At 38.8% G+C, this 18,190-nt stretch overlaps 1 protein-coding gene across 1 annotated transcript in view; it reads left to right on the top strand.

Moving 5' to 3' along the window:
- Positions 1 to 18,190, top strand: part of TMEM130 (transmembrane protein 130) — a 64,630-nt gene that overhangs the window by 40,721 nt on the left and 5,719 nt on the right. Inside the window, exons 2-4 of the mRNA XM_043975099.1 lie at positions 1,644 to 1,728; positions 8,310 to 8,512; positions 15,001 to 15,113. Of these exons, the coding sequence (XP_043831034.1) occupies positions 1,644 to 1,728; positions 8,310 to 8,512; positions 15,001 to 15,113 (401 nt within the window). The remainder of the gene's footprint in view (positions 1 to 1,643; positions 1,729 to 8,309; positions 8,513 to 15,000; positions 15,114 to 18,190) is intronic.

The following is an 18,190-nucleotide window of genomic DNA, read 5'->3' on the forward strand; positions in this document are numbered from 1 at the left end:
CACAGGTTTGACTATGTTACTGCCCTGCCTATTAAATGCCAGTGGTTCCCTCTGGCCTCTAAGATAAGGAGGAAAAGTCCCTATATTGTTTACAAAGGTAAACAGAAAAAGGGGTACATGGGGGTGTTCAGGGAAGACTCACACCTCTGGTGTGAGGGCTTGCTGAGCCCTTTTCAAGGCTGCTCATCCACTTTTGGTGTTCTTTAAGAAGCTAGCATGAGGGGGCAGCTAGGTGTCGCAGTGGATAAAGCACCGGCCTTGGATTCAGGAGTACCTGAGTTCAAATCCGGCCTCAGACACTTGACACTTACTAGCTGTGTGACCCCACCAAAAAAAAGAAGAAAAAGCTAGCATGCACAGCAGCTACACCCTCTGTAAACCTGTTTGGCAGATGAGCTAAACAAGGTTGAGGGTAACTAACAGGCCTCAAACCTTGCAGCAGTTAGGAAGGGGTCTACCCCCAGAATGTTAAGACTTTCCCCAGAGGAGTGGACAGATGAGAACAATTTGTTCCAACCACCATGAAGGTGGGCTGAAGCAGATGCTATGGAGTGCTTAGAGCTTGGTCAGGCATCCAAGATGTCAAGATCATCCTGGGTGGGCTAATCATCTTGAGTTTTGTCCTTCTACTGGACTTTAATGACCCAGGAAGAGAGAGTGAGCCTGATGACTTTGAGGTACTCGGCCTCACTTAAACCCAATCCGTGTTCAAGTCAATAGATCCCCTGTGATGTCATTGATCCTCTTAGAAAACAAAGGATGAACAACAGCCCCCCCAAAAAAAATCTAGAGAAGGTATTGCTGCTATAAGCAATTACTCCCTTATAGTGCTAGGCAATTTAACGACACTTCACTTAGTTGGGAAAACTAGAAAGTGAAACCAAGCAGAAATAAAATCAGAAATAAAAATTAAAGCATATTTGTTGTAAGAGCCAATGCACTAATAGAATGCAAAACCAGGTTGAGATAAACCATGAAGAATAGCTTTGATGTGCAAAATCCCACAAATCCACTGTTTCCTTATCTGTAAAATTGGTATAATAATATCTACCTCCCAGGGTTGGGAGGATAAAATGATATATTTGTGTAACAATTGGAATGATGCCACCTGCTTTAGCCCCTTACATTTGTAAAATGTATTTCAAACCTTTAACTACAATATAAATATTAGCAATTATATTATGTTATATAGTTATACTATAGTTATATCATATCATATTAATTATCATTATTATATCTTTGACTTCCTTGGGGTTAAATTCTCAGTAGTGGTAGAACTGAGTTAAATGTATGCACAGTTTAGTCACTTCCAGAGTTTCAAATTGGTTTTCAGAATAGTAATACCAATTCCCAGTTCTATCAACAGTCCATTAGTGTGACTGTCTTTTTATGGCTTATCCAACATTGATTATGCCTTTCATCCTATTTTATCCTATCTCTGTACAGTCTATGCAAACCAGGGATCTTTTCGGACCAGTGTAGGTAGTAAAATTTCAGACTATAGGTCTCTCTTCCCCCACCCTCCCCTGCAGGTCAATCCTATGGAAAAAGATTGGGATTTTCTTTCCCCAGTTTGCTTCACAGTAGGGTCAGCTGCAGCTAACATACCTGTTTGTGATAAATTGTTAAATTCTATGTTTCAGATGCCACTGGAAGCGTCCGGGTCTTTGGACTGAATGAGACACAAGTGATGCAAAGTGTGACCTTCTCTCTGCATATCACTGGGAGGTAAGAAACAAGGGCACTACTGTTTTCTAGTCTCCCTGTTACACCACTTTTCTACAATGTTGCTCAGATTCTTAATAAGATCTTTGTTCTTTCCCCGTCCTCTAGAGCAGGACTTCTTAAACTTTTTACATTGCCCCTTTTCACCAGAGAAATTTTTATGCAAACCTGGGTATATAGGTATATAAAATAGGTATACAAGTCAAACATTTACTGCCAATTTTTTCACAACCCCCACATTTAGTTACATGACCCAAATGAATGTGGGGGTCATGAAAAATTGGGCAACAGTAAAAGTTTATATATTCCTATTTTATGTACCCTGGGTTGTATAAAAATTTCTTGGGTGAAAAGGGTTTGCAAGTGGAAAAAGTTCAAGAAACCATGCTCTAGAGTTATGTAGGAGAGAAAACCCTTGCCTAATCAATCATCAATCAGTCCATCAAAAAGCCTTTATGGGGTACCTCCTGTGTCCCAGGCTCTGCCATAGGAGTTCCTCAATCCCAGATCCCCTGTTCTACTTGAGGTGGATGAAAGTAAGATTAGTGTTTGCTGGCTATCATTCTGATTGATTCTAAAGATGCCCTTCTGCCTTCCCTCCCTTAATCCCTTTCTTCTTCCTTCCTTCCCTCCTTTTTCTCTCTCTGCTCCATAGTGACCAAAAGGCCACATTTGTGAGCTGGCTAGCAGGGATATGAGGTGTAGTCTTACTACTCATATAGGGATTCAACCTTGATCTGGATTTCTGATGATCTGAGCTTACCAACCTTCCTTGTCACCAGGGAGTAGACCATTGGTTTGGAGTCAGAAGACCCAGCACTTAGCATAGTGCCTGGTACATGGTAGGTGCTTAATAAATGCTTATTGACCCAACTGAGTTCACACTGAGTGTCTCTTCTGACACTTCTTAGTTATGTGACCTTGGGCAAATCACTTCATTTCCCTGAGCCTCGGTTTTCTTCTCTATAAAATGAAGGGGTAGATGGTGTCTTAGGTCATTTCCAGTTCTAAATCTATGATCCTATGAGCATTTGAAGACAGGTTCTGTCATATAATAGCCTTTAGAGAAGTGGTTCTTACCCCTCTCTGTGTGGTGATCTACTCTGGCAGCTTGGCAAAGCCTTTCTCAGAATGATTTTGTAATCCATAAAGTGAAATTTGTAGTATCACCAAGGAAACCATTTTTTTTTTGGTGAGGCAATTGGGGTTAAGTGCAAGGAAACCAATTATATTGCAGTACAGTTATCAACATATTAAAAACCCAAACAATAAGTTCACAACCCCCAAGTTTGAACCACACAGGAAGTGACTTGATATCCAGGGATTCTGGACAACTGATCCATTGATCTACTAATGTGTTGTATTTGAAAATGTCACCTCATTAAAGTGTGTTCCCTGTCTCTCATCCACCTGATGTCCTCTCTGTAGGCAGCACCTGGCGGATGTCTGCAGAGGAAAGAGAACAGTGAGAAAGAAGCCCAGCTAGTATGTTTGTGACTACTATCCGGAAATGTTTATGTTTAACCTTGAGTGGAGGCTAAGTGGACAATTGGTTTGGTTTGGTTTGATTTTTGGTGGGAGAAGGTCTTATCAGAAAGTTTCCTTTTACACTGTCTGGCATATAATAAATAATAAATGATCTATCTATCATCTCACCACCTGTCTCTCCACCTGTTCTCCCACCTATTCCCCCACCTATCCCCCCATCTATCCATCCATCCATCCATCCATCATCTTTCTTACAGCCATGAAACAAAACCTCTTCTGATGAACTGCACCCCACTCTGATCATGTCTTTTCTGATATAGCAGAGAGACAATTCATTCTAAGTAGCTTGAACATTGGAGAAGTCACCCAGCATCTCTGATTCTTGATTTCCTCTGTAAAACAGGGAATAATATTTGCAGTCCCTACCTCACTGAAGCATCATAAGAAAAGAATATAGCAGTTCTTTGAGAAATGCCATAAAGCATGAGGGAAAGTGGAGTTATTATTAATATTAGCTTGCTTCTTTCACATACACCAGCTAATTCTATCTTAGCATGTACTTAGTTTAGGTTTTTATTTCTCATGTGTGTGTCTGTGTTGTCTCTTCAATTGGACTGTAAGAGCAGGATCCGTGGCTTCTAATTTTTCTCTATCCCGCATAATCACAGTAACACCCCCCCCCAACCTATATTTGAAAAAGAAACTCCACTATACCACATGTATCAAGTGGTCATCCAGCATTAGCTTGAAGACCTCTAAAGAAGGCAGAGGTATACTAGTGCTAGCTCAAACTGGGAGAGCCAATAGTTAAATTTTTAGTGTGAGCATTTACACCTTGGAAATCAGCAAACAAGCAAATCAGGACTTATTTATAGTTTTGTTGATTGTCTGAACATGGGAAAGTGATAGAGAAAATTGGATACTGCAGATTAAACTTAAAGGTGTATTGTATATACTTGTTTTTGGAGACCATGCTGTTAAACATTTACCAGCATACCGCCAACTAGGAGGAAGCCCATTACTCCCCATTCCACTTCAATTTTTAGGAGGTCTTTCCTGACTATCAAGCCTAAATTTGCCTCTTTGTAACTTCTACCCATGGTTTCTGGTTCTATACCTGAGACCAAAAAGAAGTCTGTTTTCCATGTGACAACCCTTTAAATTTGTTGTAACACCAGATATATAGCAGGAACTTAAAAGATGCCTAGCAAATGCTAAATTTCTTCATCTGTCTTCCAGTGTGGTGAAACAAAGAGAACTACTGAATGTAGATTGTACTGAATGTAGAATCAAAGGACCTGTGTTCGAATATTGGTTCTTCCCCATACTACCTGTAGTCATGCCACATGGTGTGAAGTCACGACCTCTTTGGGTCTCATTTTCCTCTTCTGAAAAATGAAGAGTTGAACTAGATCAGTGATGTCAAATTCAAGTAGAAAAAGATCCCTTCTGGCTGTATATTGACTTAAGAAATCACATATTCATACTATGCTGTGTCAATGTATCATTTCTTTATTTATTTTGTTAAATGTTTCCCAATTACAATTTAATCTAGTTCTCCACATGGCCTCAGGCCATGAGCTTGTTAACTCTGAACTAGATGACCTCCAAGATCACTTTCAGATCTAAATTCATGATCCAGTGATCCTCTATGATCTCTTCCTAAGGACTAGGAATTGGTATAGAATTATACCAGAAGTGGGTCTTGCCATTTCCTTCTCCAGTACATTTTACAGATGAAGAGCTGAGGCAAACAGGGATAAATGACTTGCCCAGGATCACGCACAGCTTAGACCACTTCTATCTTCTGGGTCCTTCAAGCTCTTATGATTTCTTCTTCCTGTAAATGATAGGGACCCTCATGAGAAATGTTCCATGCCCTTATAGAGGAGAATAAGGTCACCTTTTGGAGAAACTTGGGTGTTGGTGAAGGCCTCTGTTACACACTGCTTATATTTCTTGGATTATGTCAACTTCCTGTTGTAATTATTAGTCTATAATTCAGTCTTCTAATCTTCTCTCCCACCAACCTCTAGACACAAGAAATGATGAATGTATTTTGGCTCCCTTACGAAATAACATATGAATTATTTCTCCCCAAGCAGAGTATTGGGCCCTGGAGTATTGTGTTTGGGGCTGTGGATGCCGCTTTTTAAAATAATGAAATCTGGTGCAAATCCAAAGGAAGTTACCAGAATTATGAGGAAATCAAAGCCATCCCATCAGGAGGAACAGCTGAAGGAGCTAAGAATATTTAGTCTGGAGAAGAGATGACTTAGGAAAGACATTATTTTGTTCCTGTTCAATCATTTCAGTCATATCCAACTCTTTGTGACCCCATTTGGGGTTTTCTTGGCAAAGACACTGGAGTTGTCTGCCATTTTCTTCCCTCAATCATTTTATAGATGAGAAACTGAGGCAATCAGAGTTAAATGACTTGACCAGGGTCACACAGCTAGTAACTGTCTAAGGACCCTTTGAACTCACAAAGATGAATATTCCTGACTCTAGGCCAAGCACTCTATGTGCTGCACCACCTAGCTGCTCCTTAATAGATTTTACTTCTGTCATTTGTCACCAGAGAGCAAAACCAAGTAGAAGTTACAGGGACTGATTTCACCTGGATATGTGAAAAAATATCCTGACCATGGACTGGCATGTCTCATTAGGTAGTCAGTTCCTTATCACTGGGGGTTCTTTGAATACAACCTGTATCACTGCTCATTGCAGAAAAGATGTTTTGGAGGGAATTCCTATTTGGGGAATAGGTTGACTAAGTGACATTTGATGACTTTGCCCCTCTGAAATTCTGTGACAAGATAAGTTATGGACTGGAACATACATGGAAGGCCCCCTGGAGATAATCCTATGGACAGAGCATTGCTTGAGACTTTTAGCACTATGAGGTTATCTGTAAGCTGCAACTGTGAATGCTAAGAGAGATGAATTGGTGAAAATTTGGTGGGTCACTTGAAAACCACTTTGATTTTTTTCAAACTTGAAGACACTCAATGTGCAAGGAAATGCTTGCTTAGCCAGTTTTTTTTATTAAATGCCTGTTAAGGGCAGGACACTTTTCCCAGCTAGCCTGTTCCCACAACCATTTTTTTCCTTGGTAATAGTTTATTGTTGGACTTTCTAATACACACATTTGCAAATGGAAAACTAAATTGTGTGTCTAAGCAGACTATAATCATCTTGAGGGCAGGGACTGGGTGGATTTTCATCTTTGTCTGTAGAGCACCTAGCGACATTAAATAAACATTTATGATGGAATGTATATGAAACTTGTTTTTGGAAAGACAACTTCAAGATCTCCAAGAATGATGCAGTGTGGCAAGAAATCTTTAATAAGACTTCCTCTGCTGTGTGACCCTGGGCAAGTTACTTAACCCCAATTGCCTCACCCACCCTACCCACCCCCCCCAAAATAAGACTTCCTCTGGACTTTTTTTTTCCTCATTGTGTCCTTAGGTTTAGCCTATTTGTCTCTGATGCTCTAGGCATATTGTATATGAGATAACTTTCTAGAAGTGAAATGTTAATTACAAATCCCAGAAGACTGTAACTAGGCACCAGCCACCTGACCTTAAGGAAAGGATTATGGTAAGGGATGTGGGGGTGCTCCATAAGATAGGCCTCCTCCACTTTGCACTTTCTCTTAGAGCCCTGAGAGAGCCACCAAGTTGATGTCAGAAAGGCCCAGAAAGACTTATATGAACTGATGTACAGTGAAGTGAACAGAAGCAGGAGAATGTTGTGCACAGTGACAACATATTGTTTGATGAAGAACTGTGAATGACAACTATTCTCAGCAGCACAATGATCTAAGACAATCCCAAAGGACTATTGATGAAACACCATCCACCTCCACAGAAAGAACTGATATTGATGGAACAGACTGAAGCATGCTATTTTTCACTTTCTTTTTATTTTTTCTTTTATTACATTCTTCTTATACAAAAAGACCAATATGGTAATGTTTTACATAATTGCACATGTCTAACCTATTTCTGATTGCTTACCACCTCAGGGAATGGGGGTGGGGAAAGGGAGGGAAAGAAGGAGGAATAGAATTTGGAACTCAAAACTTCAAATAAAAATGTTTATTAAAAAAAAAAATCAAAGGGTTGGCCTAGATCAGGGTTTCTTAATGTGTGGTCCTTGACTTGATTTTTGAAAATTCTATTGATAGGGGGAAGCTAGGTGGCACAGTGGATAAAACATCAGCCCTGGGTTCAGGAGGACCTGACTTCAAATCCAGCCTCAGATACTTGACACTTGCTAGCTGTGTGACCCTGGGCAAGTCACTTAACCCTCATTGCCCCGCAAAAATAACAACAAAACCCCACCAAAACAAAACAAAAAAAGAAAATTCTATTGATAACTGTGTTAAATAAAATACAATTATAGCCAACTATAAAGGAAACCAATATAAATGGTTTCCTTTAGAATCCTAAGGATTTTATTCTGTGTGTTTAAAAACATTATTCTACAAGGTGGGGTCCATATGTTTTGCTAGACTTCAGGCAGGGGTGTGTTGATAAATGTTAAACAGCACTGTGTGTTTGGGGGGAACTGTATCTACCACCCACTTTTTTTTGCAGGCAATGGGGGTTAAGTGACTTGCCCAGGGTCACACAGCTAGTAAGTGTCAAGTGTCTGAGGCTAGATCTGAACTCAGGTACTCCTGAATCCAGGGCCGGTGCTTTAACCACTGTGCCATCTAGCTGCCTCCACCACCCACTTTTAAGTTTAATTTGCATTAGCTTTTTCTCTGTCTCTTTCTTTAGTCTAGACAACCAATAAAACCAATAAAATGAAGGCTTGATTTGTAGCATTTGCTAATTTCCAAGGTGCAAATTCACACAGAGACAATTCAGGCTGGCTCTGGCACATCCCCAAATCTTGAAAATGGTGACGAGTAAGCTTATTTCTAGTTCCAGTATTCTCAGATGACCACAAGGGGATTCCTGTTCAGATTATTTCTGATCTGAGGTTCCCTTCCACCTCTGAGTTGCTGTGATTATATATTTAGAGTCATTTCTTAAGTGCCATTTATGTTTTTTTTTTTTCTTCTTATTGTCTATTTTCAGTTTTCCTCTGACTTTGTGCTGGCTCATCAAGCCAGACTGTGTCCTACTAGAAGGAAATGAGTGCCACCTGGTGGTGGTAAATGGAACCTCTTACAACGTGAACCACACCTTCAAGGACCCAGGAGAGTACTGTCTCAGCATCAAGGTGCAGAATAGCATCAGCTATCTGTATCAGTATCACCTGATTAAAGTGTGGCCCATTGGTAAGTGATTGGACTCTCCTCAAATAAGAGAAGCAGATGAAATTGATCTTTGGTGCCCACCCACCTCCTCTTCTTTTCCCGTTTGTGTTCCTGATACTTTTCAGAGTCTTTTTAGGGGTTTCCTCCCCATGGAAACTTGCCCTCAGCTAGCATCAAATAGTCCCAATGAAACTAGGCAGATAGCAGTTGTGGGTGCTAATGTTCCGAGTACAGCTGCAGTTTAATGAGGAATTCTTGGATTGTGAAAAGTATTCAAGTCCCAGAGCAATTTGAAAAGTCACATGGAGAATTTTCAGTTTTTAGAGATTATTGAGTCTAGCCATCTTATTTTACAAATAAGAAAGCTACACAGGCTTCTAGAAGTGACTTGTCCAAAGTCACATACTTAGTAGCGAGCTGCCTGGATCTAGATAGATAGAAAGATAGATAAATAGAGAGAAAGAGATATGATCGATAGTCCAGAAGGTTTTACATTATACCATGCTGCCTCCATCTTTGATTATAGTAGTGTAATTATATTACACATTAATTAATAAATTAATTGAGAATCAAATGCATAATCTAATAATTATGCTTAAGAATATTTTTCATGTACTATAAGAAGAAGTGGAGAGAATTTTGGGGCAGAGTCCATTTTCTATTATAAATCATCTTTGGTGATCTCCTATTCTACTTACCTATAAGGCTAACCTTTTGGGTAAGAATAGTAGAAAAACCTCAGTTTGGGGGAGACACTTACATTGTATGTAAAGCAAAGTGATTGGACTAAATCAAAGGACCATAGATTTTAATCTAGAAGGATGCTTAGAGGCCATGAAGCCCAACTCCTTCATTTTACAGAAGAGGAAATCAAAGCTCAGTGACATCAAGTGACAAAAGGTTATGTAGTTAGTGACAGAGCTGAGACTTAGAATCAGTCTCTGATTTGCAACCCAGTGCTCATTCTGCTGAATCATCCTTTGACTAAATCACAGCTTCCCTAACTGTTCCATGGAGTCTGGGAGTTGGCGAGTATAAGCAAGACTTTTGTGAAAATATGTCAATGGTAGGGAAGATTGTTCATTGAAAGGAAGAAGAGAGGCATCACTCTTTTCCATGATTCTGAAAAAAGAGGAGAAAGGAAAGGGGCAAAAGCGGGGGAGTGGAAGGCCTGGCAGTATATATAAAGTGAGGGATGGACAGTGGTTTATTTTATTTTAACAAATGTATTTATCCATTCATTTGTTTGTTTTGTTTTTTATTTGTTAATTTTAATTTTTTATTTTCTTATCTTTTAAAATTTATGTTTATTTTTAATTAAAAAAAATTTTAAATTTAAATTTTTTCTATTTTATTATTTAATTTATTTACTATTTTCTTTTTCTATTTTTTCTTTTTTCTTGTCTTTTATTTATTATTCATTATATTTTATTTAATATTAATTTATTTCTATTTTATTTTTATAATTTTTTAAATTTAACTTTTTATATTTTATCATTTATTTAAACATTTTATAATTTTTAATCTAAAAATTTAAATTTAAAATTTAAAAATATTTTTTTAATTAAAAAATTTATGTTATTTTTTGTCTCTGGCTGCTACAGTAGGGAAAGGAGGCCCTGTAAGATGGAGAGAACATGTGAGGTCTTCCATGTGAAAGGGAGGGCCAAACAGGGGGATATCTCTTCCTCTTTCAGGTTGTGGCCAAGTTTAGGAAAAGGATCTTAGAGTGGAGAGGGTCAAAGCAGAAGATCACAAGCTCTGAAAATAGACGATAAACCCAACCACGTGTGGTGTAGTAGAATTAGTACTGGGTTTGGAGAATTGGGTTCCCATACTGCTTCTTATAGTTATTAGCTTACCAGGCAGCCAGGTGTGCAATGGATAGTGTTGGATCTAGAGTCAGGAAGACTTGAGTTCAAATCCTGCCTCAGATGCTTATTAACTGAAGGATTCTGTATAAGTCACTAAATTCCTCTCAGCCTCAATTTCCTTATCTATAAAATTGGGGATAAAGCCTACCTACCAGGACAACTAGGTGGTGTAGTGGATATCCAGAAGACTCAGTTTCCTAAGTTCAAATCTGACCTCAGACACTTAATAGCTGTGTGACCCTAGGCAAGTCATTTAACCCTGTTTGCCTCAGTTTCCTCATTTGTAAAATGAGCTGGAGTAGATGATAAACCATTGCAGTATGTTCACCAAGAAAACCCTAAATAGAGTCATTGTCTGACACTGCTAAAAAACCCAATTGAACAACAACAACAACAACAACAACAACAACAACAACAACAAAACCAGGGCTATTGTGAGGTTCACAATATGCTTTTAAGTGTATATAATATTAAAAGAACTTTTATTACTATCTGTGCAACCCATGACCTAAGTCCCTCATTTGTAACATGGAAGTGAATTCAAAGGTATGCTGGAACCAGCTCCAATGGACTAGGAGAGCCAATTGTTACATTTTCAGTGTGAGCATTTACACCTTGGAAATTAGCAAATGCTACAAATCAGGGTTGGATTTGTTGTTTTGTTGATTATCTCGACTTTTAAAAGTGACACAAAAATAATAATGCAAATTAAACTTAAAGGTGTGTTCTGTATGTTCCTCCCCCCCAAAAAAGAGTTGGTTGTTAAACATCTACCAACACACCCCTGGAGGTGATAATTCTTATATTACTTACTTTGCAGGGATATTAGGAGGAAAGGATTTTGTAATCTCTAAAATTCTGTATAAATGTGAGTGAATAATAGTAATAATAATGATGATGATAATGATCATAATGATATGCGAATAGTTTAAAGGCTTCTCTTTTTCCTCCCTTCCCCTTTTTCATATTATGAACTGAGATACACCTCACAGACCTGCATTTCTCCCTGCATCATTCTCTGAGTTGCCACAGTGCCCTGGTTTTTATATTTGTATTAAAGGCACCTCAGGACAGCTAGGTATTCCAGTGGATAGAGTACTGGGCCTCAAGTCAGGAAGACTCCTCCTCCTGAGTTCAAATTCAGCCTCAAACACTTACTAGCTATGTTGTGTGACCCTGGGCAAGTAACTTAACCTCTGTTTGCCTCAGTTTCTTCATCTGTAAAAGGAGCTGTAGAAATAAATGGCAAGGGGCAGCTAGGTGGCACAGTGGGTAGAGCACCAGCCTTGGAGTCAGGAGGACCTGAGTTCAAATCCAGCCTCAGACACTTAACATTTACTAGCTTTGTGACCCTGGGCAAATTACTTAACCCCAATTGCCTTACTAAAAAAAAAGAAAGAAAGAAAGAAAGAAAAAGAAATGGCAAACCACTCCAGTATCTCTGCCAAGAAAACCCCAAAGGGGCTGAAAAGTGTTGGACATGACTGAACAACAACAACAAACTCAAGGCACTTGGGAACAGAATCAATTGCTATAAAAGTTCTTAGACATTATCTACTCCCACTCCCAACACCAGCCCCAAACCACTGCCATTTTACCCAGAGTCACACAGAGGCTCAGATTCAGCCAAGGTTTAGACTCAGATCTTCTGACTTCGAGTCCAATGCTCTTTCCATTACACTTCATTATTATTATTATTATTATTTTGCGAGGGGCAATGAGGGTTAAGTGACTTGCCCAGGGTCACACAGCTAGTAAATGTCAAGTGTCTGAAGCTAGATTTGAACTCAGGTCCTCCTGAATCCAGGGCCGGTGCTTTATCTACTGTGTCACCTAGCTTCCCTTCCATTATACTTCAATTGCTCTTTTTGTCAACTCTGTGGTATAAAAGTGGATTTAATTTCCTCTATTTGCCTCCATAATTTCCCTAATTCCCTTTTATTGGAGGGTGTTTTATGCCTCCTGTCCTTCCCCATCCCTCAGACTAGCCCTTATGGGTTCTTCCTTCTAGGCATCAGATTCATCATCTGTTTAAAATAATAATAATAATAATAATAATAATAATAATAATAATAATAATAATAATTTCATGGAGTTGGTATGAAGATTAAATCATTTAAGTACCCGCAGTGTATTTTGTAAACCTTAAAGCACTATATAAGATGTCCCAAAAGTCTTAGTGCAGTTTTAAGCTTTTAAGCTCAATTATTAGTTTATTGTTAGCTAGTTTGATGGCTATTATTGATATTAATAATTAATTATATTATCCATACACAAAATGTTTTATGACCAAGTTATTTTAGGAAACCATGGACTAAGTGAGTTACAACATCCTATCTAACCTTGTATTTGGGCCTATCCTATTTTAGGAAACCATGGACTAAGTGAGTTACAACATCCTATCTAAGTCTTGTATTTGGGCCTCATTGCTTACTGATGTATCAGTATCTACTGTAAATCAGGTGGCTTCTTTCCTCTTCTTCCTGCAGGCTATCTTCCCCGATTGAGACCACCCATGGTCTGTGAGATTGGGATTATGATCTGTGTTTTCTGGGCATGGTCAATCAAGGTCACCTGTGTCTAGGGGGATGCTGGTAAAAAAAAGCTAGACATGCTTTTACATTTAATCTACTGTATTAATATTTTCTCTATCATTTGAAGTCTAGATGATCAAAGAAAGAAATCAAGTCTTGATTTATGGCATTTTCTGATTTCTGAGGTGTAGGTGCTCCCATTGAAAATTTAACAATCAGCTCTTTGGTATGAGCTGGGTATAGCATACCCTTAAATCTGTTGTTGTTAACTGGTATTTTAGTCATGTCTGACTCTCCATAACCCCATTTGGGGTTTTCTTGGCAGAGATACTGGAGTGGTTTGTCATTTCCTTCTCCAGCTCATTTGAGGAACTGATGCAAACAGGGTTAAGTGACTTGCCCAGGGTCACACAGCTCCTGTTTGACCCCAGAGTTGAACTGGAGGGGGTAGGGAGGTGGAACCAAGACCTTGGAGAAAAGGCAGAGGCTTGCCTGAGCTCTCCCCCAAACCCCTCTGAACAACTTTAAATATTTTAAATAATTTAAACAAATTTAAATAATGCCTCAGGACAAATTCTGGAGTAGATTTGAACTCCTAAAGATGAATCTTCCTTATTCCAGACCGAGCACTCTATCTACTGAGTCACCTAGTTGCCCACTTAAAATCATATACCTTCCTTAACAAATTAGCTTCCATTGCCATTTTGTTATGTAATGCATCTTATATCAGGTAAGACTTTCTAGACAAAGATAAAGGAAGCATCTGGTGAACCTGTAATACTTTAGAAACCTAGTCCAGATCATTCATTCCTTGAGCTCAAAATGATATCCCCTTTGGGCCTTTTAAACTGTTCTGCATAATTCACTGGTTTAATGCAGAACTTGGGTTATAAAGCTCCCACCACAGATGGCTGGATTTTCCTTTTTGTGTTGCTGTATGCTAAGGTGTACCCAAGGGAAAAGTAACCCAAGCAGACTGAGATTTGTTCCTTAAATCCGTGAATCTACTTTGCATGATTATATTGGTATATTTTACCTCGCCAGACAGCACAATAGTTATATTCCTGAAAAATTGGGTACAAGGCTTGAATTTGAACCAAATAAAATATTGGTTTTTTTCAGGTTTGCTTTGTAGAATATGTTGGTGCTCTGATTGTGTTCTAGGTCAGTGATTGTAAGAAACGTAGGTTCCATTTTAATTCAAACTATATTATAACATTCTTCTTAAAAAATAAAATAAAACAGGCTAGACATGATAGCACATGCCTGTAATCTCTGCTATGGAAAGGCTGAAACTATTGGATCACTTGAGTTTAGGAGTTCCAAACTGCAGGAGGCTAAGCAAATCAGGTGTCAGCACTTAGTTTGACACCATTATGGTAAGCCCACCAGAGCAGGGGGCCACTAGGATGCTTAAGAAGGGACAAACTAGCCCAGATCAGAAAAAAAATGGAGGTGAAAGATTCAGTGCTTATTAGCAGTTAGATCATGCCTATGAGTGGCCACTGTACCTCCAACTTGGTTGAGATAGGAGACCCAGTCTTAAAATAAAGTAAAAATAAGCAGAGATTTGATTTAGCCATTTTATGAAAAATGTGTGTATGTGTGTGTATTTCATTTGGTTTAGCTAATTCCTGTTCTTGGTTTGATTCAAGTCCCTGGTATGAAGAACTATTGTAAATCAAATCTCTTTAATAGATGAGCTTATGAATTCCACTGTGAATTCTTTATTGAAATGAATAATCATCCCGCCATAATCTTTTATTAAAACTGGATTTTCATTTATTGGTGTTACATAAAGCGGGGGGTGGAGTCATATGTCTTTAATAGATGAGCTTGTGAATTCCACTGGGAATTTTGTACTGAAGTGAATAATCACCTCTCCCCTCAGGTAATCTTTTATTAAATCCAGAGTTCCATTTATTGGTGTTACATGACAGGAGGGTTATGCTTATACATGAAAATAAAAACAATAATCTGAGTCTAGCACATAAACAAGCTAGAAAGTAAGTTTACTGTTTCTTCCTCACCTTCAGAGCTATGTTTGGAAGTCAATGCCTGAGCCTCAGCATCGACAAATTTGTCGTGTTATCTTTCCCAGGAATCCACCCAGCTCTCTTTGCTTTGCCCTGTGTCTTACTCATCTCAGGAATGTTGAGTTTCATCATTTACGTGACCTACTGGAATGGTGGCCAGCAGAAGGACCTGGTGGAGGTATTGGGTGATCCTCATAGCCCCATTTACACGGTTTCCTCAGTGGTGGTGGTGGCACAGGGGGGACGGGGCAGGGGACAGGTAGGAGGGTAGTAGCCAATATGAGGGGGGAAAAAGTGAGGGGGTAGTTGTAGTCATAACCTTGATAAGGTCTGTGGCTGCTTGGGGCTTGGGGATAATTGAAGACAAATTTTGTACTTTTGGTTTAGTGAAGTTTCCAAGCAGTTACCATGGTCTGTCCATGCCTACTTTGTGGGTGCCAGCAGATTGTAAAATACAAGATGGAAGGTGAAGATCAAAAGAACAGAACACAGGATAGGGGATATACATAGAAGTAAGTTAGCTCTGGGGAAAGGCCAAGAAGTTGGTGATTGAAGAGTAACCTGGGGATCGATCAAAATATATTCAAGCACTGAAGGTCAGAACAAGGTCATGGCTCTTTCAATCCATATTGGCTAGCCAAAGTCAGGGCATGTGCCAATACCAGGAGTTAAGTCAAACACTAGGTCTGGAGTCCAGATCATCAGACAACTCTGAAGAGATCAAGTGGATCTAAGATCTTAGGAGATTTTAGGTTCATAAACCAGGAAAACAGAAACACGGGCTAAGAATCTGGCAACAGACACAGGTCAACAGCAGCAAGGAAGGCCTTGATGCTAAGTCAAGCCTTTGAGTCATCCATCCCAGTCACTTTTCTGTATTTCCTAATATACCTAGGAACCAATCCTCAGACATGGCTAGCAGGAGTCTGCAAGTCTGGAGGTAATATTTCAATACCTGCTGAAGTAAGGGAAGAGAAAACAGGGAGAAGGACAACTGTTGATTGTGCTCCATATATGATCTGTGTCTGGAAACATCTGTATATTTCAAAGATTATTTTTCAGAGTTCTAACTCTCATCTTAAGAAATGGTAGCATTAATCCACTGTTGGTGGAGTTGTGAAAAGATCCAACCATTCTAGAGAGCAATTTGGAACTATGCCCAGAGGGCTATGGGACTGTGCATACCCTTTGATCCAGAAGTACCACTGTTAGGTTTATATCCCAAAGACATCCCCCCAAAGAGAAAAAGACCTATTTGTACAAAAATATTTATAGCAGCTCTTTTTGTGGTGGCTAAGAACTGGAAATCAAAAGAATGCCAATCAATTGGGTAATGGCTAAACAAGCTATGGTATATGATGGTGATGGAATATTATTGTGCTCTAAGAAATGACAAGCAGGATGGTATCAGAAAGCCCTGGAAAGATTTGTATGAACTGACGTATAGTGAAGTGAGCAGAACCAAGAGAGCATTGTGCACAGAGACAGCAATATTATTTGAAGAACTGTAAATAACTTGACTATTCTCAACAATACAACGATCCAAGACAATGCCAAAGGACTATTGATGAAACATACTATCCACCTCCAACGAAGGAACTGATATTGATGGAACATAGACTTAAGCATGCTATTTTTCACTTTCTTTCATTTCTTTTTCTTTGTTTTCTTATACAAAATAACCAATACGGTAATATTTTACAAAATCGTACATGTATAGCACATATCTGATTACTTACCACCTTAGGGAGGGGAGGGAAGGAGGGATAAAAAATGGAACCCAACACTATAAATAAAAATATTTATTACTTTTTAAAAAATGGTAGCATGGTGTGGATAGACACCAGGTCTCAGAGACAGAAAGATGAGGGTTTAGGTCCTACCTCTGACAAATACTGACTGTGTGACCTTAGGCAAGTCAGTTAACTTCCTAGTGCTCTTGGTACCTCTCAAAGACCTGCAGTTGTAGAACAGGTACCAACTTGCATTGATAGGAACTTCCTCAGAGTTCTCTACATCAGAGGTGTCAAACACCTAGCCCACAACACTACTGAGTACAGCTAGAACCAGATTAGAGTTCTATTTGATTTTAATGCATTAATATATTAATAAAATATATAGGCATGTGTTGTTTTCTAAGTCAACATGCAGCCCACAGGGATCCTTACATACAGTTGAGTGGCCCCCATTTCTATTTGGGTTTGAAAGTACTTCTCTATACGAATGTAATCATACAACACATAAAAAACAAACTTCCCATCTCAGAATTTTAGTTAAAGGAATGATTCCACCTGTATTTTAAATACCTTTTAGGGGGAGATAAGGGAAATACTATTCATTTCCCCTGGAAGATGAGGAGAAGCAAATTCATTTATTCAATATGAATAAATTAAACCCACAGGCCAAGGTCCCGATTTTGGACAATTCTTAGCATTCAGTGAGAGCTGTTAGAGAACAACCACACTGATTCCTTTGAGTTTCCTTCTTCCTTTCTTGTCTGATGGAGAAGCTAAGGGCCTAAATAAATAAATAAACAAACAAACAATAAATAAAATAAAAAGAAGAGGCAACAAAAAAGACTAGAAGTCATGAGGAAAAGTGCCCAGAAGAGATTCAGGTTGCACCATTCTACTCTGTCCTGGCCAAACTATTCCTGGAGTTTGTTTATGGGTTCCACATGTTTGGAAGGACAATAAATAACCAGGTGGAGTGTGACCAAAGGATTATGAAGAGGCAATTCTCTACAAGGATCAATTGAATAGAAAGGGAATGTTTAACCTGGAAAAGATAAGGTGTAGGGCAGGAGATGAAGGGAAGGAAAGCAGTTTCAAAAAATTGGAAAGATTCCACTTAGAAGAGGGATTAGAATTATTCTGCCTTTTCCTAGAGGACTAATGTAGGTTACTTACAGGCAGATTTGGGCTTGCTATAAGGGAAAACTTTCTAATAATTAGAGGTGTTAAAAATGGAATAAGCTGCCTCTGGATTGGGGTTCTTAAAATTTTTTTTTGTAGATCCCCTTGGCATGCTGGTTAAGTCTATGGACCCCCTCTCACAATAATGTTTATAAATGCACAAAATAAAATAAACAGGATTACCAAGGAAACCAATGGCATTGAAAAATAATGATCAAAATATTTTAAAAAACCAAGCTAATAAGTTCACAACCTTCAGGTTAAGGACTCCTGCTTCAGAGGTGGTGAGTTCTTCATTACTAGAAGTATTTCAGTTGAATGTAAACTCCAAAGATGGGGT

This window comes from Dromiciops gliroides, chromosome 1 (assembly GCF_019393635.1).
Source record: "Dromiciops gliroides isolate mDroGli1 chromosome 1, mDroGli1.pri, whole genome shotgun sequence".
Classification (NCBI taxonomy): domain Eukaryota; kingdom Metazoa; phylum Chordata; class Mammalia; order Microbiotheria; family Microbiotheriidae; genus Dromiciops; species Dromiciops gliroides.